A 23,979-nucleotide genomic window follows, 5' to 3' on the forward strand; every position below is an offset into this window, starting at 1 on the left:
TATTTGTTTCCATTTTGTTATGAACTGGGTATTCCTTTAGTAAAATACTATATATAATAAAAGATCTAGGACATTATAACATGGACATTTGTGTTACATCAAAGCAGGGAGAAGATTTTAATTGTTCTTTTTTTTTTTTTTTTTAAAGATTTTTATTTATTTATTTGACAGGCAGAGAGGCAGGCAGAGAGAGAGATTGGAGGAAGCAGGCTCCCCACTGAGCAGAGAGCCCGATGCGGGGCTCGATCCCAGGACCCTGGGATCATGACCTAAGCCAAAGGCAGAGGCTTTAACCCACTGAGCCACCCAGGCGCCCCTAATTGTTTTAACAGGACTTTTAAAAAATGTAAAGCAGATCCATAAAAGTTAGGAGTAGGATGAACAAAATATTGTGCAGAAATTATGTGCAGATACATTTAATAAATAAGCTCTACATGAAGACTAGAGGCCTGCAATCCAAATGCTCACAGGAACTTCTTATTTCGTTAACATGATAGGGAAATCAAGCTGGGTGTTTGCACCAGATTACGTCCATTTTTTGCTTTGGAAATAAGAGTAATCATAGCATCTAGTGTTAGTTGAAAGTAGTGGACAGCATTCTAAACAGTGCATATACATTATTTCATTTAACCCTCATAATGACTCGGTAAGTTAGGTTCTTATTTATTTTTACAAATAGGGAACCCGAGACTTGAAGAAATTAAGTCACTTGTTTAAGGTCATGTCTGATTAGTGGCAGAACCAGGATTTAGATTTAGGGCCTGTGTATTAAGAGGCCAGGTACTTTATTTATTTATTTATTTATTTATTTATTTGGCAGAGAGAAATCACAAGTAGATGGAGAGGCAGGCAGAGAGAGAGAGGGAAGCAGGCTCTCCGCTGAGCAGAGAGCCCGATGCGGGACTTGATCCCAGGACTCTGAGATCATGACCTGAGCCGAAGGCAGCGGCTTAACCCACTGAGCCACCCAGGTGCCCCAAGAGGCCAGGTACTTAACCGTTAGAGCATCCAGCTCTAACGGAGGAGGTGGCAGAAGATGGGGGAACAGAATGGAGCTACTAGAAGAAAACTGGAATGGAACAGAGCTGGGGAGAAACTGGTGGCACCACCGAGAGGCAGAGCACAAGGACAGTGAGGGGCCCAGTGGAGTTCAAAGAACAGCTTAGGTTACCAGAGAGAAGACATGAAAAGAGCAGAGAAAGAACTAGTGTCTGGGTGGGGAGAAGGTGTAGCCTCCATGTCCCCGGTGATGTGGGACACAGCACCAAGCCACTGCTCCCCACTCAAGCAGGAAACCCCCCAGGCACGGGAGTTCAGCGAGCAGTGACTATCAATACACTTTTGCTGATTGACTCCAGAGCAACAGGGGTGAGGTCTAATCAGATGCCGGTGGCAAAGTAGCAGTTTTAATTAAGGATTAAAAGCAGTGTAAGTTACCTTGCACCTAGTATATTTGTATTTTAAATCTTACTCTGTTTTTATAAATTTTATTTACTAGAGATTTAAGTCCTGCTTATTTTGAATAAAAATTGTTTCTATAACTGAACATAATGCAAATACTGCAATTAGGATTAAATTTATTGCAGTGAGACTGGGAGGGCTGAGGCCAGGATGTCACCAGGAGAGGTTCATGCATCTGACCAAGAGGACTCACAGGCGGGTATGACCTTGATATGGTTGCCACGGTACTGAGGTTCTGCGTCTGGCACTTGCCCTTGCAGAATCAGAAACCCACTGTCACCACAGGGGGTTGGAACAGTGTCATTACGAGGACATTCCCTGTAGGATGATCTGTGGGGGAACCAAGTTATATTCAGAAGGTTGCCTGGAATCAGAACAAGTTGGGAGTTCTCCAGAAATGCTCCTGGAAGTACTTTTCCCATATAGAACTCTCTCTGTTAAAGAGAGAAGAAATCTTGAAATCCTCTGTGTGAGTCCTTCTCCCTTGTTTAGCGCACAGATACATGACTAAACTCAGTTTTCCTCTCAAGTTCATTTCCTTTGACTTATACTTATACTTTTTAATCCATTTGTCCTCTCCTTTTTTTCTATACAACACAGTGTAAGAACTCCTCCAAACAAAACTGGCTCTAGATCAAAACAGTTTTTTTCCCAAGAGACCAGTGGTCCATACAACCTTAGGAAATGCTGACCTGGGAAGACCTAACTATTTAAAAAGGTAGCCTTAGGGTGCCTGGGTGGCTCAGTCATTGGGCATCTGCCTTCAGCTTGGGTCTTGGTCTTGGGGTCCTGGGATCGAGGCCCGAATTGGACTCCCTGCTTGGTGGGAGGCCTGCTTCTCCCTCTCCCACTCCCTCTGCTTGTGTTCCCTCCCTTCCTCTCTCTCTCTCTGTCAAAGAAATAATAAAAAATCTTAAAAAAAAAAGGTAGTCTTAAATTTTCATATTAAAAATTCACTAGTTAATCTAGGTTCAAATTAGTTTTTATTTTAAGAATTAAAAATTACCATTCCGTGCTCCTGTAGGGGAGAAATTCAGTAGTTATGAAACATAACTTAATAACACAAAATCTGAGGCACACACAGAAGGCAAAGTACCTGAAAAAGTCACTGCACGCTGCTAAGACACAGCGATGACATGGGATTATTTCATCTTTCATGATTATTTCAAAATCATAAAAGACATTTTGTTCTCTAAAATTCTGCAGTACACTTAAGATTTTCTGTCCATGATCTTCAGATACAAGGAAGTTGTTTTTCTTGTCAGGTGGAAGTCCATTAAGTGAGTTTCGTTGATTGAAATGATATGAATTATCCATAGCCAATTCCTTTTGTTCTTAGAACTGGAATGGAAAAGAAAAAACACTGTTGTGGTGAGTCCTGATGACATTTCAGATCCAAAGTCTGTTCAGTGTCATTTATACTGAGAACAACTGTAACATAGTAAACTTGTTCTAAACATTTGTTTTCAGGACATTTAATAATAAACTTCTTCTGAATGTTTATAAATATTGAGATTCCTGGAATAAAAAGTACCATCAGATGGAAGGATACAGTTCAGGGCTATATAATTGTGTCAAATAGCACAATTTTAAAATTGTATGTGTACACACATAGGCTCTCACTACATGACTAGTCTTGTATGTAAGACGTATTATGTACCCCGTAGTTCTCACATGGCTGTACACCCAGCACATCCCTGTCCCCTCACATCCATTTTCTTCTAGCAGCAAAGAAAATGTTAAAACACTGATCTTGAAGCACAGATATATGCCTTCTGGGGTTCAGCTTTTCAGAGATAAACACCAAAAAAAGACCAGAGTGTTAGACTGTATTAACTGGTTATGGCCTTTAGTATGGAAAGAAAGGCAAACATCAGTCCAAGTTGGCCTATATGGTTGCCTTTTATTTCTTTTCCTTGTCTGATTGCTTGTGGCTAGGACTTCCAGTACTACATTGAATCAGAGTGGTAAGACAGGACCTCCTTGTTTTATTCCTGACCTTAAAAAGTTCTCCATTTTTCCCCATTTAGGATGATACTAGCTGTGGGTTTTCATATATGGCCTTTATTATATGGAGGTATGTTCCCTCTAAACCTTTGTTGAGGGTTTTTATCATGACTGGATGAACTTTGTTGAATGCTTTTTTCTGCATCTATTAAGGTGATCCTATGGTTCTTATCTTCTCTTACTGATGTGACATATGACGTTGACTGGTTTGTGAATATTGAACCACCCTGGCAACTCAGGGATAAATCCCTCTTGATCATGGTGAATGATTTTCCTAATGTATTGTTGAATTTGGCTTGTTACTATTTTATCGAGATTTTTGCTTCTATTTTTATCAGGGATATTGACCTGTAGTTCTCTTTAAATTTTAGTGGACTCTTTATCCTGTTTTGGTATGAGGGTAATGCTGGCTTCATAGAGTGAATTTAGAAGTTTTCCTTCCTTTTCTATTTCTTTTGGAATAGTTTGATAAGACAGGCATTAACTCTTCTTTAAACGTTTGGTATAATTCCTCTTGTGAAGCCAATCTGGTCCTGTACTTCTGTTTCTTGGGAGTTTTTTGATCACTGATTCAGTCTATTTGCTTTGGTCTGTTCAAGTTTCCTATTTCTTCCTATATCAGTTTTGGTAATTTATATGTTTCTAGGCAGTTATCCATTTCTTCCAGGTTGTCCAGTTTGTTGGCATAGTTTATCATTAAAATTCTCTTACGATTGTTTGTCTTTCTGTGGTGTTGGTTATTATTTCTCCCCTCTCATTTGTGATTTTGAGTCCTTTCTCTCTCTCTCTCTCTCTTAAGCCAAATTGTCCTATTTGAAAGCATGACAGAAAAAAGTGTAACTTTATTTAAAAAGGCCTTTTAAACATGAGATCAGAAATCCAAGATAGTTGAAGGCCAGATCATTGTGACTTTCCCAAATTCAGTTCTATGCACACAACTTTACCCCACCAAAAAGCAAGGAGGTGGGAAACAGAAAGGGAGAGAAGATTGGGAACTAAGGAAGCCAGAGAAATAGGGAACCTTGATTCTCTTAGTATGTTTTTATTCTGGTTATCTGTTGCTTTGTAAATCACCAGAAAACTTAGTAGCTTGTGAGAACAATTTACTCTCTCTCATGGTTCTGTGGGTTTAATTGGAGCTTCTTGCTTGAGGCTTTAATATGCTTAGAATCAGGTGGCAGCTCTGGCTGAAGTCATTTGAAGGCCTGACTGGGCTCCAGGTCCAATATGGTTCCTTTTCGTACATTTCTGATTCTTCAAATGGGATGCCTAGAACAGACAGGTCTCTGTCTGTCTTTGTGTGTGTCTCTCAATGCACTCTCTCCATGTGGGCTAGCTTACACTTCCTCACAACATGGCGGTCTCTGGGTAGTTGGACTTCTTACACGGTGGCTTGGTTCTCCCAGAGGGATTGTTTCAAGCCCAGGTGGAAGCTATACACAGAGAAGTAGTCGGAATGGTCCTAGAACATCAGTTAAAGCTCTAGTCTAGGACTAAGACCATCTACTGCTATGTTGTCCAATACAGTAATCATAAGCCATGTACTGCTATTTAAATTTAAATCATCTGATTAAATTAAATTAAAAATTTGGTTCTTTGGTTGCTCTAACCCTATTTTAAGTAATCAGTAGCCACATGTAGTGTGATGGTTACTTTCATGTGTCAGCATGACTGAGCCAGGGAGTGCCCAGATACGTAGTAGCTAGGCATTAATTTGGGGGATGTCTGTGAGGGCATTTGTGGATGTTAACATTTGAAGTGTGAAACTCAGTAAAGCAGAGTGCCCTCCCTCATGTGAATGGGGCTCATCCATTCCTTTTGAAAGCCAGACAGAACACAAGGCCAAGTAAGAAAGAATTCTTTCTGTCTGCTGCACTGTGTTGGAATTTGGGCGTTGGGCTTCTCCTACCTTCGGACTGAGACTTAGGACTGTCCCTGTCCCACTGGCTCTCTTGCTGGCTCTCCTGGCAGCATGCCGGCTGCAGATCTCTGGGTTTCTCAGACTCCATGATCACAGAAGCCAGCTTCCTAGTGTAAATCTGTCTGTCTATCCATCTCTCCAGTTGGTTCTGTTTCTCCGGAGAACTGCATTGTCACATACGGCAGCAGCTATTACATTGTTCAGCAGAAATCTGAAATATTTTCATCATCACGGGAAGATCCACTGGATGGCTGATGTACTGTGGGGAGGCCAGTGTGTACACACGTGCATGGGAGGGATGGTGAGCGTGTACAAGTGGGGGAGGGTAATAGGATGTGACTGGCAGTGTTCCTGGAAAAACAAGTTCCCTTCAGTGATTCTGTGAGCAGCGTTCTAAAGCAGCTGTAAGGAGGGAGACATAATGAGAGTGGGTGCCATGAAAGGAGAGAGATAATGAGAGGCTTGGGGGCAGTTCCAAAGAAAAGGAAGGCAGAAAAGAGTTGCACTAGTGAGAGTTCTCTGGAGAAACAGAACCAGTGAACCAATAGGCTACAAGCCTATTGTTTTTGTGTACAGAGGTACACACACACACACACACACACACACACACACTGGTACATATAGTTTGTGTGTGTGTGTGTGTGTGTGTGTGTCTATAAAAAATAAGGAATTGGTTCACAAAATTATGGAGGTCCCAAGATCTGTGGTTGGCAAGCGGGAGACCCAGGGTAGTTTGAAAGCTGACAGCCTGGAGACCTGGAAACAGATGATTTTTTAATTTGAGTCCAAAGGCAGGAAATGATTTTTCTCAACTCAGCACTCAAATAAGTTTCCTCTTACTTAGCAATTTTGTCCTATCCAGGTCTTCAACTGATTGGGTGAGGCCCACCTTCATTAGGGAGGACAACCTGCTTCACTCAGTCCATCTAGAAACATCCTTATAGAAACACAGCGAATAATGTTTGACCAAATGTCTGGGAATCCTGTGGTCCAGTTCAGTTGATACAATACATGAATCACCACAACACTATAAATCTTTACTTAAGAATGTTGTTAATGTGTGACCTAAGGCGGAAAAGAATATTTAAGGCCAAAGAGTGGTGTACACAGACAATTACATATGGCTGCCATCCCAAGAGTCATTCGTCACTTCACAAGGCATGCCTCTTAAGTCACTTGTAAAACTCTGTTTTTAGAAGTATGGATGTTTTTCCCTCCTTTTCTAGTAACTACAAATCATCCACCTTCCCAGGGGAACGATGTCATGTGAGGAAGCGGGACGAGCAGGGCTTTGGGATCAGACACACGGCTCCAGTGCTACTCCAGCACTTTACCTGGGATATAGTTGAGGCAAGGAGCTTCTAGTCTTTGATTCCCATTTTTTTTTCTTCTACTAAACATTTAACATAAAAGCCAAGGAAGCCCTTTAATTGACACTGATCAGAAGGTTTACATGCCTAATAAGCTGGTGGGGGAAAAAGCAGACTCTAAGAGCTCCTAAGGCATAAGAGAAAAGTCGAGCACAAGCAGTGTCACTGTGACATAGTTCATGTGAAGTGCCAGGACCAGGGAGTCAGGGGAGAGAAAGACACACTGGTTGAGACCTAAGCTAGCCTCTTGTACTGACTCCAGAATGCTGGAAAGGAATATTTAAGGGGAGAGACCAGGGAGCATGTACAGTACACAAAACGGTACACAGAGCAAATAAGCAGCCTCATCTGGACTTGACAGACAGATATGATGTAATGCTGTGCAGAGGGTCATAGCATTTTCTCAAGCACACAAACCAGGTGTATCTCCTGGGCTGTTTCTTAAGTCTGGCCATGGGCTGGAGAGCTGGACATCTGTAGCAGCAACGCAGGGTCTCCCCACGGCTGCCTCAGAGGACCACAGGAGTGGTGGGGACACTCAGCACACACAGCCTGCACACCTTTCGGAACTGCTCTAAATCCTCATCCATTTAGAAATGTATTAAATGCCTCTGGCAGAGGAACTTAGATGTAGATGGAAAGATACATTTCTCTCCTACAATCGTAGACTCTTCTTGGTTTTCAGAAGTTCAAAGTTTGGGAGTATTGGTACTGACAAGGCTCTGTGATCCCCATGGGACAATATAAAGCAGAAATTACTACCTTGGCCTTCAAGCCATTTAATCAAGGAGAGAGAGAGGAGAAGACCGTGGCTAGATGCTGAAAACTCATTCCACAATACTTTTGTTCTGTATCTGATTGTGTGTGTGTGTCGTACATACAAATTTAATTTCAATTTTAAAACATATGTTTTATTGGGCATTAAAAAATCTCTATTTTTCAATTCTTCAGTGTGGCCATAATTACCAATGAAAACTACTGAAGTTTAAGTAATAGCATTCTGATCCCCCGCACCACCCCCCTCCATAACGCTATTCTTTTTGGATTTCCCATGGAGATGCTCCTATTTCCCAAGCCAGGCACTCAGAGGTCCTCCTGCACCAGCCATATCTATTTTAAAACCACTACCTTTTCTTCACCCCGACAGCCACTCTTTGAGATAAATGTGTCATTGTTCTCACTTCAATTGCCTCCACTCTGATCTTCCCTCTTCTGTAAACTTTTACTGAATATCTCCTGGGCTTCTAACCTGTGCAGGCATTGGGAATCTAAAGACAGAGGAGTCACAGGGTCCCTGCTCTTGCCTGCTCACAGGCTGGTGTGGAGAGAAAGAAGTAACAAGTAAGCATCCTAGTAGAGATACGAAGAGTGTTGTGGAGGCAGGAAGGAAGGACAAAGCTCAGACTTGATCCCAGGGGTGAGGAGGACAGAGCAGAGAGAGCAGAGAGGGGGGGAGGACAGAGGAAGACATTCTGATGGTATTTGAGCTGTTAAAGAAAAATTAAAGATGACTGATTACCAAAGAAGATGAGAAAGACATTTCCAAGAGAAAAAAGTGTAAGTGGAGAGGCATGGATGAAAGAGTTACCACAGCCCCTTGGGAGAAGCAGTGTTGAGGAGCAGATATGGGGTAGATAAAGCTGAAGTGGACCGGCTCATGCAAAGCTGCATGCCATGCGAGGGGGCGTGGCTTTCATTCTAGAAGTAATGAGGAATATTTAGAAGGACTTGAAGTTGGAGAGGCACTACACCATGGCTTTACATTTTAGAAAGATCATTCTGCTCAGAATACCAGCAGTAAATGACTAAGATGTGGCTCTTATTCTCATGGAGCTTACTATCTAAGGTTCACTGGCATGAGGAATGTCAATTTAAAAAGATGCCAACACTGGTTTTTGATTTTGGGATTTTTTTTGGATAAAAAATTATTAAGTCACTGAGGTGTGTCTATTACAATAAATAGGGTTATTTTAATTAATGCATATGAATTTTAATCCCAGTAACTCAAACACATTTTTTTTTCTTAAGCACATTCTTAATCTAAATATTTTTCTGTTGATTCTTCAGTGTTTTCTGCATAAAAATTACATCATTTGTAACAAATGGGGCTTGTTTTTTTTTCTATTTTTTACAGATACTGTTTCTTTCTTTTACTACAGAAGTAGCTATGTAGCTACTGTAGCTAAGTAGCTACAATGTTTAATAAAGGCAATAATGGTTTGCAATACTTTTTAATATCAGTATATATAAGTGACTTATTGGAGTAAATCAACTATTGAAGCTTATAGTTCACAGGTCAAAGGTGAACCCAATGATATATGTATACAGTAATTTTGTCTGTGACTAGTAATATAAGTAAAAGAACTTAGTAGAAACTTTCAATTATCAGGGTGCCTGGGTGGCTCAGTGGGTTAAAGCCTCTGCCTTCAGCTCAGGTCATGATCCCAGGTTCCTGGGATCGAGTTGACCCTGGGATCGAGTCCCGCATTGGGCTTTCTGCTCAGTGGGGAGCCTGCTTCCCCTCCTCTCTCTCTGCCTGCCTCTCTGCCTACTTGTGATCTCTGTCTGTCAAATAAATAAATAAATAAAATCTTTAAAAAAAAGTAACTTTCAAGTATCAAATTTATATATTTGCATTATGCACAGGTATTTATTTTGATGAAGTTGTTATAAGTTCAAGCCTGCCATGTTTACTCCATATAGAATGGCCAAGCAGAGAAGCTGAAATTTTCTATTTTCTTAACTTGGTTTGAGTACTTTTGTATATGTAGACTTTATTTAATCATGATAAAGTTAAGTGCTATCAAAGAGAAAGGGTATGGGAAGGTTTATGAAGGGGATAGGGGAACTCAGTCCACAAGATAACTAAAGCCATTGAAACAGATAAAAATCAATCAAAGAAAATAAACAAAATTAGAAAAGAAGAGGTCCAGGAGTAGAACACTGAGGATAACTAACCTTAAGGCATAGACCACTTAGTTGAAGAATTATTTGTGTTTAACAGCTACCTACCAGGTGATGTCTAGATGAACTGAAAATATAGCAGAAATTTGTGGAAGACACAGGTGACAAAGTTTGTTGGCTAAGGAAGAACTCATGAAGAATAGGGACAGAAATGGAGGAAAAGTAGGAGAGGCGGTGGAGGGCAAAGGAAGAGAATTTCCATGTAGGAAATAGTCACACATCATCCAAAGCTGAGGTAAGAACTGAGAAAACATCACTGATGATTTGGGGGTGGGGTGAGGAGAGGCCACACTACAGTAGCTTAATGAGGAAATAATGGACACAATTTGTATAAATTATTTTTTAAAGAAGTTCAGTGAGGTAAGGACTTGAGGAATAGGTGAATTGTAGGAAATTTTGTTTTCTTTTATTTGAGACCTGAGCATGTTAATACACTGAGGAGAAAGTGGAGCCAGGGAGGCAATTATTTTTTAGGGAGGCAAATTTTGATCACTGATTACAACAGTCTAAATCTGCCATCTGTGTCTGTGTTCCAAAGCAAATCTTTCTGGACCTTTTAACCAATGAATCAGAGAACAATACCATATGACAAAACTTCCATTTCTGTTAAAAGGTACACATTGGTAGGCAAATAAATGCTGAGAGACTCTTAACTTTTGTAGTTATAACGTGATATTCAAGCCTGAAGGCTACCCCACATGATGTCAGTGGAGACCTCATGGAGAGTAGCAACGATGTGCGCTTCCCTCTCCCAGCCACAGTGGTATCAGAGGACGCAAAGAGGGGAAACTTAACTCCCAACTCTGTCCAGCAGCCCCCCTCTCCCAGGTGTCCACAAAGGTGGGGTGGAAAATCAGGACTTCCATCCCAACCTAGCAGTAATGAGGTGGTGACCTTGACCCAACAGAACAACAACAATTAAAAAAAAAAACAAAACCCAAAACACAAAAACCTAAAACACAGGATTTAAATATGATCTAGAATCTTACCACATAATATCCAATATATCCAAAATCAGGTATATGTCAAGTTGAAAAGACAATCAAAAGATATGAACAGAGATGACACAGATGTCAGAATTATCTACCAAGAATTTTAAAGCAGCCCTCACAGAGATGCCTCAATGAGTAATGGCAAAGTCTGTGTGACTTTTATTCTTTTCAGTCATTTGAGGTTTGTTTTGTGCATAAGGATATGGTTACTCAGTATATGTTCCATGACAGTTGAAAATACTGTGTGTTCTTTTGTTAGGTGGAGTTTTCTATTAATGTTGATTTGATTCTATTGATTGATGGTATTGTGTTCTGTGTCATTTCTTACTCTCTTCTTGTTCTATTAATTTAAGACAGGAAAATAGTAAAGTATCCAGCTGTTAAGTATATTTGTCTGTTTTTCTTAACAGTTCCATCAGTTTTTGCTTCACATATTTTGCAGCTCTGTTGTTTGGTACCTAGACAATTAGGTTTGCTGTGACTTCTTGGTGGGCTGACATGTAATATTCCTCTCTGTCCCTCATAATTTTCTTTGCTGACATCCATTTTGTCTAATATTGATATAACCTTACCTGTTTACTTTTAATTAATGCTTGCATAGTATATTTTCAACCTGCTTGTTGACTTTGAACTTACTTCTGTCATTCCATTTGAAGTGAATAACTTATAGGAATTGTATAAAATTGGATCATTTTTTGAAAATCTACTCTGCTAATCTCTGTCTTTTAACTGGCATATATAGACCATTTATATTTAGTACAATTATTGATACATTAATACTTAGGTCTGCTTTTTTGTTATTTTCTGTGATTTCTGTTTTTAATTAATTTATTTTTCTTCTTTCTGCCTTCCTATGAGTTACTTGGAGTAACTTTCTTTACTCAGATTCCTGTGAGTTGCTTTCTGCCTTTCCTATGAGATACTTAAGTTACTTAACCCTTTGCAGAATTCCATTTTGATTTAGCTATAGTGGCTATGAGTGTACCGCTTTGTATGGACTTTTTAGTGGTTGTTCTATGTATTACATTTATATGTGTGTATATATGTGTGTGTGTGTATAATATATGTTATAATAATATTTGTGCAAATATTTTACCAGTGTGAATAAAGTGTATAAACTTTACACTCTTTTACTTCCCTTTACACTCCCTCATATCTTTCTTATATAATCGTTTTAAGTAATTCCTTACATATGCTGATATCTACATTAGGCAGTGTTATAATTTTTGCTTCAACCTGAAGAAACTATGAGAAGGGCAAAATAAACTCAATAAAGTTATGTGAAAGGAAATGATAAAGAGCAGAACTCTATGAAATAAATGGAAAACCACAGAGAAAATCAACGAAAGTTCAATTCTTTGAAAAGTTCAATGAAATAGACAAACTTGAGCAAGATTAACAAGGAATGAAGGAAAGAAGACATGCATTACTAATATCAGGAATGAAAGAGGGGAATCACTACAGACCTTGAAGATAATCAGAAAGAAAGGGAAAGGAATATTATAAACAACTCTACATGTAACAGTGCAATAGGACAGATGAAATGGACTAATTTCCCAAAGAACCCATGTATTACCACAACCCACTCAAGATGAAATGTAAAATTTGAACAGCCCTGTAACTATTAAAGACATTGAGTTTACAGAAGTTTTTTAAAAAGTGAATACTAAATCTGTACAATTTCCTCCAGAATACAGAAGAGGAGGGAACACTTCCCAAGTAAGTCCGTACAACTGTGGTGCCCCAGACAAAGACAATATAAAAACAAAGAAATATACAAAACTAAATGGCAGGAGACTGAATCCTTTTTCTCTAAGATGATGAAAATGGCAAATATGTCCACTTTTTATTATTGCTATTAATCATAGTACTGGAAGTTCTTAGATCTCAATTCTTAGATCTATGATATTAAAAGCACAATCCAGGGGTGCCTGGGTGGCTCAGTGGGTTAAAGCCTCTGCCTTCGGCTCAGGTCATGATCCCAGGGTCCTGGGATCGAGCCCCACATCGGGCTCTCTGCAGAGAGCCTGCTTCCTCCTTTCTCTCTCTGCCTGCCTCTCTGCTTATTTGTGATCTCTCTCTGTCAAATAGATAAATTAAAAAAATAATAATAAAATAAAAGCACAATCCATTAAACAGAGGAAAAATGCTAGTTGAATGTTACCAAACTGAAAACGTTTCCTCTGTGAAAGACTCTGTTAAGAAGAAAAGACAATCTATAGCCTGGGAGAAAATATTTGCAAATGAAATCTGATAAAAGATTAATATCTACAATATATAAGGAATTCTCAAAATCCATCAGTAAAAAAAACCAAACAATTCAATTAAAAAATGGGCAGAAGATATGGAGAAATATTTCACCAAAGAAAATACAGAAATGAACACATGAAGGCATGTTCAATATCATTAGTCATGGAAATACAAAATTAAAACCACAATGAAATCGCACTTCCTATCCTATCCTTCCTTCCTATGGCTAATAAAAAGATACTGATAATATCAAATGGTTGAGAAGCCAGAGAGACACTGTATCATTCACATGTTGCTAATATAAATTATTTGGAAGTTTTTTAAAAAGCTAACCATGACATGGTGACTCCATCTGGTCAGGGAACTCAGGGTGCAGTTCTGCCTGATTCAAGAACCCAAACAATGAGCCCTGCTGGCCTTAGAGCCTATTTTTGCCACCCTGCCTGGCAGAAAAGCTAATTCATAGCCCTGCTTACTGCTGAGTGCAGCCCCCAGCTTCATGCCACCAGGAAACCTGACTGGAGCATCTGGGAAACCGAGTAGCTCAGCAGCACTTGAGAGAGTACCTAAGCAGGGTGCCTGCCCTTCTGCGGAGCCCACGTGGTGACTCCATCTGTCTGGGGAGCTCAGTGTGTTTTGCCTTACTCATGTCCCTGACTACCAAGTCCACCTGGCTGTGGAGGCTGTTATACAGCCTTTCCCCATGTGGGGAAGCAAATCTGAAGCCCTGCTTGGCACTGAAGATAGCCTTCAGCCCTTCCCAATGAGCAAGCCTAACCAGAACACCTGGGAAGCTGTGTAGCCCAACCTACACCTAAGTATACAACAGCACCTGAGTGGAACACCAAGCCAGTTGGGCTTTCCATCTGCAGAGCACAGCTGGTGGCACTGTCTGACCCAGGAGTTTGGTGGGTAGCTCTGCTGGATACAGATCCCCAAACATCAAGCTAAAGGGCCATGGAGACTGTCTTACAACTCCACTCAGGCAAGGAAGCATATTTGTAGCCCTTCCTAGCTGCTGAGTATAGCACCAGTCCTACCTGAGTAGGAAGTTTAGCCAGAGAATTCCTCCAGAGCGCATCCCACAGCTTCGTGTAGGCAGGAACCCACCAGCCAGAGGCACCCAGCCTGACCTCAGAGCTCAGGCAGCAGCCTTGCCCAAACAGAGACCCTGTCAGCAAGCCCCACCTGACCAAGGATGCTGCCTGCTGACTGGTCCAGAATCAAGGTGAACTGACTGGGGGAAGGCCATTTCTGGAGAAGACAACCTGTAAAGTATGGAAGAGGAGACTGCTTACTCAAATATGCAGATAACAACACAAAGAAGCAAGGATGATAAAGAATCAGATAATCATTGACATTACCATAGGGGGGTAATAAAGCTCCAATAATTGACTTTAAAGAAATGGGAGATCTGTGAATTGTCTGCAAGTAATTCAGATTATTCCTCTTAAAGAAGTCCAGTTAACTACAGGAAAACACAAATCACTAAACAAAATTGGGGGGGAAATGCATGAACAAAATGAAAAGTTCAACAAGAAATAGAAACCACAAAAAGAAAGAAAGAAGAAGGAAAGAAATCCTATAAGTAAAGAATTCAGTGACTTCCCTGAAGAATTCAATTGAGAACTTCAACTGTAGGGGCACCTGGGTGGCTCAGTGGGTTAAAGCCTCTGCCTTCGGCTCAGGTCATGATCTCAGGGTCCTGGGATCGAGCTCCACAATTGGGCTCTCTGCTCAGCAGAGAGCCTGCTTCCTCCCTCTCTCTCTGCCTGCCTCTCTGCCTACTTGTGATCTCTGTCAAATAAATAAGTAAAATCTTTTAAGTTAAAAAAAAAAAAAAAAAGAACTTAAACAGCAGACTCCATCAAGCAGAAGAATCAGTGAACTATAAAATAGGGCACGTGAAATTTTCCAGTCAGAACAGCAAAAAGAAAGAATTAAAAAGAGTAAAGAAAGCATACAGGACTCCTAGGACACCATCTAAAGAATAAACATGCATTGTAAGAACCCCAAAGTAGAAGAGAGTGGGGAAAAGGGGACAGAAAGTATTTAAAAACAATAATGGTTGAAAACTTCCCATACATGAGGAGAGAAATGGATATCAGAATAATGACAGCCAAAAGACCCCAAATAGATTGAATCCAAAAAGGGCTACATAGAGACATATTATAATTGTCAAAAGTCACAAAGAATTTTGAAAGCAGCAAAAGACTGACACATCACAGTGATGTGTGATCCCTCCCATAAGACTATGGACAGATTTCTCAATAGCAACTTTTCAATCAGGAGAGAATGAGGTGATATATTCAAAGTACTGAAAGAGAAGCAGAAGCTGTTAACTAAGAATAGTATAGCTGGTGAAGTAGTCTTTCAAAAATGAATGAGAGGTAAAGAATTTCTCAACAAATAAAAGGTAAGGAAGTTAATTAGCATTACATCTGCCTTACAAGCAATACTAAGGTAGTTTTTCAAGGAGAAATAAAATGATGCTAATTAACATCATAAAAATATATAAATGTTTGTAGAACTGGTAATAGTAAATACAGTCAAAATAAGATTCTCCAATATTGGGGAATTATATTCTCAAATATGTAATTTATTTACAACTCTAGTTTTAACTATGATAATTTATTTTTGGATACATAATATAAAATATATGTAAACTGAGGGGTGCCTGACTTGCTCAGTCAGTGGAGTATGTGACTCTTGATCTCAGGTTTGTGAGTGTGAGTCCCACAATGGGTGCAGAGATTACGTAGAAATAAAATCCTGAAAATACTATATATATATTCACATATACATATATATATGAACATATATACTGAAACATTAATAACTGGAACTGTGAGTGAGGGAGAAGTAAAAATTTAAAGTTTATGTTAGTAAAATTGAGTTGTTATCAACTTAAAATAGAATGTTATAAATAGATTTTATGTTAGCATCACAGTAGCCAAAAAGAAAACCCTGAAGTGGTCACATGAAAGATTATGATAAAAAAATGACAAAATATTGCCACAAAAAGTCATCAAACCACAAAGAAGCAATAAAGTATCTACAAAATAGAACACAGTTAACAAAATAGTAGTAGTAAGTCTTGACATATTAACAATTTAAGTGTAAATGGATTAAATTCTCCAATCAAGAGACACAGGATAACTGAATAGAGAAAAATACAAGATCCAATAATAAGCTGCCTACAAGAGATTTCCTGTAGCTTTATTTATTTTATTTTATTTTTTAACTTATTTGTCAAAGAGAGAGCACACAAGCAGGTAGAGCTGCAGGCAGAGGGAGAAGCAGGTTCCCTGCTGAGCAAGGAGCCTAATATGGAACTCAAACCCAGGACCCTCGGATCATGACCTGAGCCGAAGGCAGCCACTTAACCAACTGAGCCATGAGGGCATCCCTCCCTGTAGTTTTAAAAACACATGCAGACTGAGAGTGAAGGAATGGGAAAAAAATATTTCACACAAATTGTAACCAAAAGAAAGCAGAGATGCTATACTCATATCAGACAAAAGAGACTTTAAAAATAGAAGAGATGAGGAAGGTCCTTATATAATGATAATGGAGTCAATCCATTAAAAATACATAATTGTAAATGTTTATGTACCCAATATCAGAGAACCAAATATATAAAGCAAATACTAGCAGAACTGACAGAAATAAATAGCAATAAAATAATAACTGGAGACTTTAATATCCTACTCAGCAATGGATATACCATCCAGAGAATCAGTAAGGAAAGAGTAGATTTGAATAGCATTATAAATCACAAGGACTTAAGTGACATATACAGACACAGAACATTTTGTAAGATAGAGCAAATGTTAGGCCATAATACAAGTTGTAGCAAATATAAGAAGACTGAAATTACACCAACTATATTTTCTAGCAACAATCATATAAAAGCAGAAGTCAATAATGGGAAAATTTGCAAATATATTTAAAAAATTTTAAGTATTTTATTTGAGAGAGAAAGAGAGCAAGAGAGAGAAAGGGAGCATGGAGCCAGGGAAGGGGTTGGGGGAGCTGAGGAGGAAGTTGGGGGAGGAAGTTGGAGGAGGGGTTGGGGGAGTTGAGGAGGAAGCAGACTCCCAGTTGAGCAGGAACTCAACCTGAGCTGAAGGCAGTCCTTAACCAACTGAGCCAGCATTACCATGATATCAAAGCCAGATAAGGCCACTACAAAAACAAGAGAAAAATAAAACAAAACAAAACAACTTACAAGCCAATATCTCTGGTGACTAAAGATGCAAAAAGTCTCAACAAAATTCTAGCAAACTGAATCCAACAGCACACTAAAAGGATAATACACCATGATCAATTAGGATTCATTCCTAGGAGGCAAGGATGAGTGAACATATGCAAATCAAAAATTGTAATTTACCACAATAATTAAAAAGATTAAAGTCATATGAGCATCCCCACAGATGGAGAAAAACATTTAAAAATTCAGCATCAATTCATTATAAAAATTCTCATTTAGGCATAGAAGCAAATTGGGCATAGAATTCTCAAATAATAAAAGGCCGTACATGACAACCCACAACTAACATCAAACTCAATGGTGAAAGGTTGAAAGTTTTTCCTCTAATATTAGGACTGAGTGAAGGTTGTCCACTCTCATCACTATTTAACACAGTACTGGAAGTTCTAGCCAGAGCAATGAGGCAAGAAAAACAAATAAATGGAATCAGAATTGGAAAGGAAAATAGTAAAATTGTCTTTGTTTGCAGATGATGTTTTGTATACAGAAAATCCTAAAGACTACACCAAAAAAACATGTAACAACTAATAAATGACTTCAGTGAAGCTCTAGGATACAAAATCAACATGTAAAAATCAGTAACATTTCTATATACTAACAAACTAAAATTTAAAATAAAGAAAACAATCTCATTTACAACAGTGTCAAAAACAATAAAATACTTAGGAATAAATTTAACCAAGTAGGTCAATGGCTTATAAATTAAAAACTATAAAACATTGTTGAAAGAAATCAGAGAAAATATAAATAAATGGAAATACACCCTGTGTTCATGGATTGGAAAAATTAATATTATTAAAATTTCCATACTACCTAAACGCCTCTGTAAATTGAATGTAATCCCTATCAAGATACCTAAGGCATTTTTCATAAAAATAGAAAAATAATCTTAAAATTCATAAAGAACTATCTACACAGCCAGAGTAATCCTGCAATAGCCAAAGTAATCCTGAGAAAGAATAGCAAGGCTAGATGCATCACACTTCCTGATTTTTTAAAAAGATTTTATTTACTTATTTGAGAGTGTGTATGAGAGAGAGCAGAAGAGGATGGTGGGGGAGAGAGGAGGAATGGAACAGCAGACTCTCCATTGAACAGGGAGCCTGATATGGGGCTTGATCCTAGAACCCTGCGATCCTGAACCAAAGGCAGATGTTTAACTGACTGTGCCACCCAGACGCCCCTACACTTCCTGATTTTAAATTATATTACAAAGCTATAGTAATCAAGACAGTATGGCACTGGCATAAAGACAGACACATGGACTAATGGAAGAGAACTGAGAGACCAGAAGTAAATTCACACATAAATGGACAACTATTATATAACAACGATGGCATGAGTACTCAATGGTGAAAAGATAGTTTCTTCAATAAATCACACTAGGAAAATTGGATATTCACATGCAAAAGAATGGAACCGGACCCGTATCTCACACCATTCACAACAATTAAGTCAGTTAAATATTTAATGTGAGACCAGAAACTATAAAACTCCTAGAAGAAAAAGTAGGGAATAAGCTCCTTGACATTGGTAATAGCAATTATTTTGGGGGGTGGTGGTGGTGGATAAGACACATAAGGCACAAGCAACAAAATAAAAAATAAAGAAGTGGGACTACATCAGCTACAAAATTTCTACACTATAAAATAAGTGATCAACCAAATGAAAGGTCAGCCTACAGACTGGGAGAAAATGTTCTTAACCCACGCATCTGATAAGGTGTTAATATCCAAAATTTGTAAGGAACTTCTAGAACTCAAGAGCAAAAAAAAAACCAAAACAAAACAAAAAAAAACCCTCCAAGTAATCCAATTAAAAATGGGCAGTGAGGGGTGCCTGGGTGACTCAGAGAGTTAGGCCTCTGCCTTCGGCTTGGGTCATGGTCTCAGGGTCTTGGGATCGAGCCCCACATCGGGCTCTCTGCTCAGCAGGGAGCCTGTTTCTCCCTCTCTCTCTGCCTGCTTGTGATCTCTCTCTCTCTGTGTCAAATGAATAAATAAAATCTTTAAAAATTAAAAAAAATAAAAATAAACGGGCAGTGAACATGAATAGATATTTTTCCAAAGCTATTCACATGGTTTAACAGGTACATGAGGTGATGCTCATTGTCACTAATCATCAGGAAAAGGCTAATCAAAACCCCGAGATACAAACTCACACTTGTCAGTCTGGCTTTTGTCAAAAAGATAAGAGACAGCAAGTGCTGTTGGGGATGTGAATAAAAGGGAACCTTGTATCCTTTTGGTGTGAATGAAAACTGGTGCAACCAATATAGAAAATAGTATGGCAGTTTCTCAAAAATTTTAAATGAAACTACAATATGATCGTAACCAATTCAGCTTCTAGGTGTGAACTGAAAGGACATTAAATCACTATCCTGAAGAGGCATCTATCTGCTGTGTTCCAGCAGCATATTCACAACAGCCGAGAGAAGGAAATGACTTAAGTGTCTGTAGATTGATAAATGGATAAAGAAAATGTGAAGTGTACACACACACACACACACAGTAGAGCATTAGCCATAAAAAAGAAGGAATCCTGCCATTTGCAACAGCACAGATGGACCTTGAGGGTATTATGCTAAGTGAAATAATAAATGTAGACTGTAGAATGTCACTTAAATGTGGAATCTTGAAGAAGAAAAAAACCCTCATGGGAACAGAGAAAAGGTTGGAGTTTGCCAGAGGGGCTGGGGGTAGGGGAACTGAGGGAAGGGGGTGAAAGTACAAATTTCCAGTTATAAGAGAACCAAATTCTGGAGATGTAATGTACAGCATGAGGACTACAGTTAACAATGCTGAGTTCTATATTTGGACGTTGCTCTGGGAGTAAATCTTAAAAGCCATCAGCAAAAGAAAAAATTCTGCAAGGCAATGGATGTTAACTATACTTATTGTGGTATTCATTCCATAATATTTATAAATATCAAGTCATTCTGTTGTACACCTAAAACTAACACAATGTTATATGTCAGTTACATCTCAATAAAAATGGGGAACTAAGTATACATTATATTAGCCAATAATCACTGATATGAACACATTTATCCTAGAGAAATACAAATCTGTACATGGTTTATCATAGCCCTTAGAATTGTATTGTCAAAAACCATAAACATCCAAAATGTTGCTCAACATATGGACAAGTATACTGACTGTCGTACCTCCATACCACAGAAGACTGCCCACCATTAAAAAGGAACAGGCCACTGATGTACAATCACAACTTAGAGGAATTTCAAGAGCATTATGTTGAGTGAAAAAGGGCAGTCTCAAAAGGTCACATACTGTATGTTTCCATTTCTAGAACGTTCTTGAAATGACAAAATGATAGAGATGGACAACATATTAGTGGTTTCCGGGGCTGAGGAACGTGGTGGGGGTGGAGGGGCAGGAATGCATAGGGACACTTCTGCAGTGAATTGTAATAATCTGTGACTTGATCAGCTATAGGCATCTATACATGTGATAAAATGACACAGGACTGTCCCTACACAGTGCACCAAAGTCAAGTTCCTGATTTTGATTTTAGGCAATAACTGTGGAAGATGCTGCCCTGGGGAAACTGTGTAAAGGGCACCTGGGACTGCTTCATACTATTTTTGTAACTTGTATATATATATGTGATTATTTCAAAATAAAAATTAAAGACCACAAAATAGAAATTTAGTTTAAAAACTGATATCCCAGTTTTGTTCTTGTTCAAAACACTTTAAAAATGCAAAGAAAACATTGTTTTCTTTTTTAGTGTAAGTTTTTTTTTTAAGATTTATTTATTTACTTGAGAGAGAGTAAGCACAAGCAGGAAGGCCCCCGGCATATAGAGAACCCCAAGCAGACTCCACACCTGGTGTAGAGCCCAACCCTATGACCCAGAGATCATGACCTGAGCCAAAATCAAGGGTCCGATGCTTAACCAACTGAGCCATCCAGGTGGCCTGTTCCTCGGTTTTCAAAAGAGAAGTTGAATATAAAACAAAAAAGCTAAAAGGTACTCAAACCTGAGACTTTAAAAAGGATAAAAACTGTATTTGTATATAGTGATGTGAGTCTTGAGGAAATAAATTTTAAGAAACGTCAGCCACAAACATATTTTAATTAACTTTATTATCATTAAAAATATGTATTGAATTAGGACCTTGTGTTGGATTAAGTCTCTTGAGGCTCACTGTTCATTGAATCCAATGATGGAGATATAAAGAATTCTCATTTCTATAAATAGTAACAAAAAGCAAATTTTACTAAAAATTTTTATGTTTCAGAGCACCTAGGTGTCTCCGTCGGTTGAGTATCTGCCTTCGGTTCAGGTCATGATCCCAGGGTCCTGGGATCGAGCCTGAGTCAGGCTCCCACTCAGTGGGGAGCCTACTTCTCCCTCTGCCTCTTACTCGGCTTGTGTGTGTACTCTCACGCTCTCTTTCAAATAAATAAAATCTTAAAAAAAAGAATAAGTATCTCAAACATATTAGAGTCATATATAGATATTCACTTTTATGACACTGTTAAAAGATAAAACCTGCCGTGTATATTCTGTACAGAATGAAAGAGCAAAGAAGCTGAAATCTTCATTTCTTAAATTTGGTTGGAGTAAATGTGCACTCATAGTAGTAGTGTATTTTGCATATAACCAAGAATTCAGGACTCAGGCTGAAGGAATAGGGTCCTAAGTAGCCCATCACCATACTGCGGCACCTATGGAGGCTCTCTAAGGCTTTAGCTTCCTTGTGTTCAAGGCAGACACACCAATACATCGTACTGTTGTGATGCTTAAGCTATGTCATAAATAATAAATCAATATTGTCAGGTGGTGTATCAATATTAATGGTTAAACTCAGTAATAACATGTACTTAATAACATTATTGTTAAAACAATTCTTAAATCTTGTTAAAAGATATATAAGGCAATTTTTTCTTCAAATACTCTGCAAATTCAATATAATATTTCACTGATTTTTTAAAAAAGATTTTATTTGACAGAGAGAGAGATCACAAGCAGGCAGAGAGGCAGGCAGAGAGAGAGAGAGTGGGGGAAGCAGGCTCCCCGCTGAGCAGAGAGCCCGATGCAGGGTTTGATCCCAGGACCCTAAAATCATGACCCAAGCCGAAGGCAGAGGCTTAACCCACTAAGCCACCCAGGTGCCCCTAATATTTCACTAATTTTAAGGCACATTTTTTCCCACCCTAAACATATCTGAAATTGACAGGTATCTTATTGCTTCTGGCCAGGGAGCAACATGACCTGTTTGTCCCTATGTGCATCAAACTGTGCATCAGAATGTGAAGAATGGTTATCCATGTCTTAAAATACAGCCCTGGAGATAATAACAGATAGTCATTTAAGAAATGATGCATCAGGGGCACCTGGGTGGCTCAGTGGGTTAAGCCTCTGCCTTTGGCTCAGGTCATGATCTCAGGGTCCTGGGATCGAGCCCCACATTGGGCTCTCTGCTCAGCGGGGAGCCTGCTTCCCCCCTCTCTCTGCCTGCCTCTCTGCCAACTTGTGATCTGTTAAATAAATAAATAAATAAAATCTTAAAAAAAAAAGAAATGATGCATCACTAATGCTCTTGATAACAGAATATTATGTAGAAAAACATGGGACTTCGAGATTCTGAGTTGCGGGTGAATTTGAAGCACTGGATTCTGAATGTGAAAATGTTTTAAGAGTATCTCAGCCAGCTAATTTTGCGTGTGTACTGGGGTGATATATGAAAATTTTAAAAGGGCTTTCCTTGAGTATGAAAAATACCACGCGATAAGGAGTTGTATGGAGCTGAGGATGGCAGTGTTTTCTTTCTTCAAAGTGCATGAGACAGTGGTGTGTAAGGGTGCATCTTAGTTTCAACAAAACTCCTTCCTGCTCAAAACACTGAATCAATTTTTAATACTATTGTTTCCTTCTTCCTTTTAACATCTTCCATTAAAATTTGATTTAAATAATTGAATCAATAAAAGCACAACAATCAAGTCTGACAAGATTGATACAAAGTAAGGACAGAAAATGCAGGTGCTGGACAGGAGTGCGGGATTCCACCGAGGCTGCACCAAGACTGGTCTGGGCTTTGATTCCGTCAGGCTCTCCAGTGATGCGAGTTTGGTCACTGGAGTTTCAAAACCGAGCGTGATTTCTGGCCTAACCTAATTATTATTTGTCACAGGCTGCTCACTGTGTGCCAGGTAGGGAATTAGTCAGGAAGGCATGGAGGATAGAGGCCGACTTGATCCTTGCTTTCCTGGTGCTTCCTATCTAGTGAGGAAGACTGATAAATTAGACATTGTTGCAAAAACAGTGAAGAAACCGCTGGGAAAGGAACAGAAACGAACAATGGGGGATATTCAGCTTCAGGGAGTGACCCTGGTAACACTTACAGAGGGTTCACTCTGTACTGCTGCTCCATATACTCTTGAGTCTTCAAAAGGAGTGTGTAAACCAGATATTGCTATGGTCTATACTTCACAGGAAGGGGAGCTGGGGCCTTAAGACCTTCTGCAGTTTGCTCAAGGTTATATGGCAGGTCCCAGGGAGCTGGCCCAGGACCACGTGGCTCCAGGAGATTTTGCTCTGGTTCACTACAGTCTCAGGGAGTGTCTTCTCAGAAGGTGTCATTTAAGGGGACACCTGAATGATGTCAAGACAAGAAGTTTGGCGGGGGGGGGGGAGAAATCCTGTATAAAGCCCTAATGTGGGAAGGAGTCCTTCTGTTTGAGGACATGAAAGAAGGCCAGCATCACTAGAATT

The 23,979-nt window shown here is 39.1% G+C and overlaps 1 protein-coding gene across 3 annotated transcripts in view; it reads right to left on the reverse strand.

The window, feature by feature from the left end:
- Positions 1-23,979, reverse strand: part of KBTBD3 (kelch repeat and BTB domain containing 3) — a 37,049-nt gene that overhangs the window by 9,649 nt on the left and 3,421 nt on the right. The window contains exons 2-3 of one of the 3 annotated variants that reach the window (XM_004764430.3): positions 14,154-14,233; positions 2,558-2,802 (exon numbers count right to left, since the gene is read on the reverse strand). In XM_004764430.3, coding sequence (XP_004764487.1) covers positions 2,558-2,778 — 221 coding nt within the window. In that variant the 5' untranslated portion in view covers positions 2,779-2,802; positions 14,154-14,233. Of the gene's footprint in view, positions 1-2,557; positions 2,803-14,005; positions 14,234-23,979 lie in introns of all 3 variants that reach the window. The other 2 variants (XM_004764429.3, XM_004764431.3) reach the window with 2 other exon arrangements.

This window comes from Mustela putorius, unplaced genomic scaffold, assembly GCF_011764305.1.
Source record: "Mustela putorius furo isolate JIRA1106 unplaced genomic scaffold, ASM1176430v1.1 tig00000198_pilon_pilon_pilon, whole genome shotgun sequence".
Classification (NCBI taxonomy): domain Eukaryota; kingdom Metazoa; phylum Chordata; class Mammalia; order Carnivora; family Mustelidae; genus Mustela; species Mustela putorius.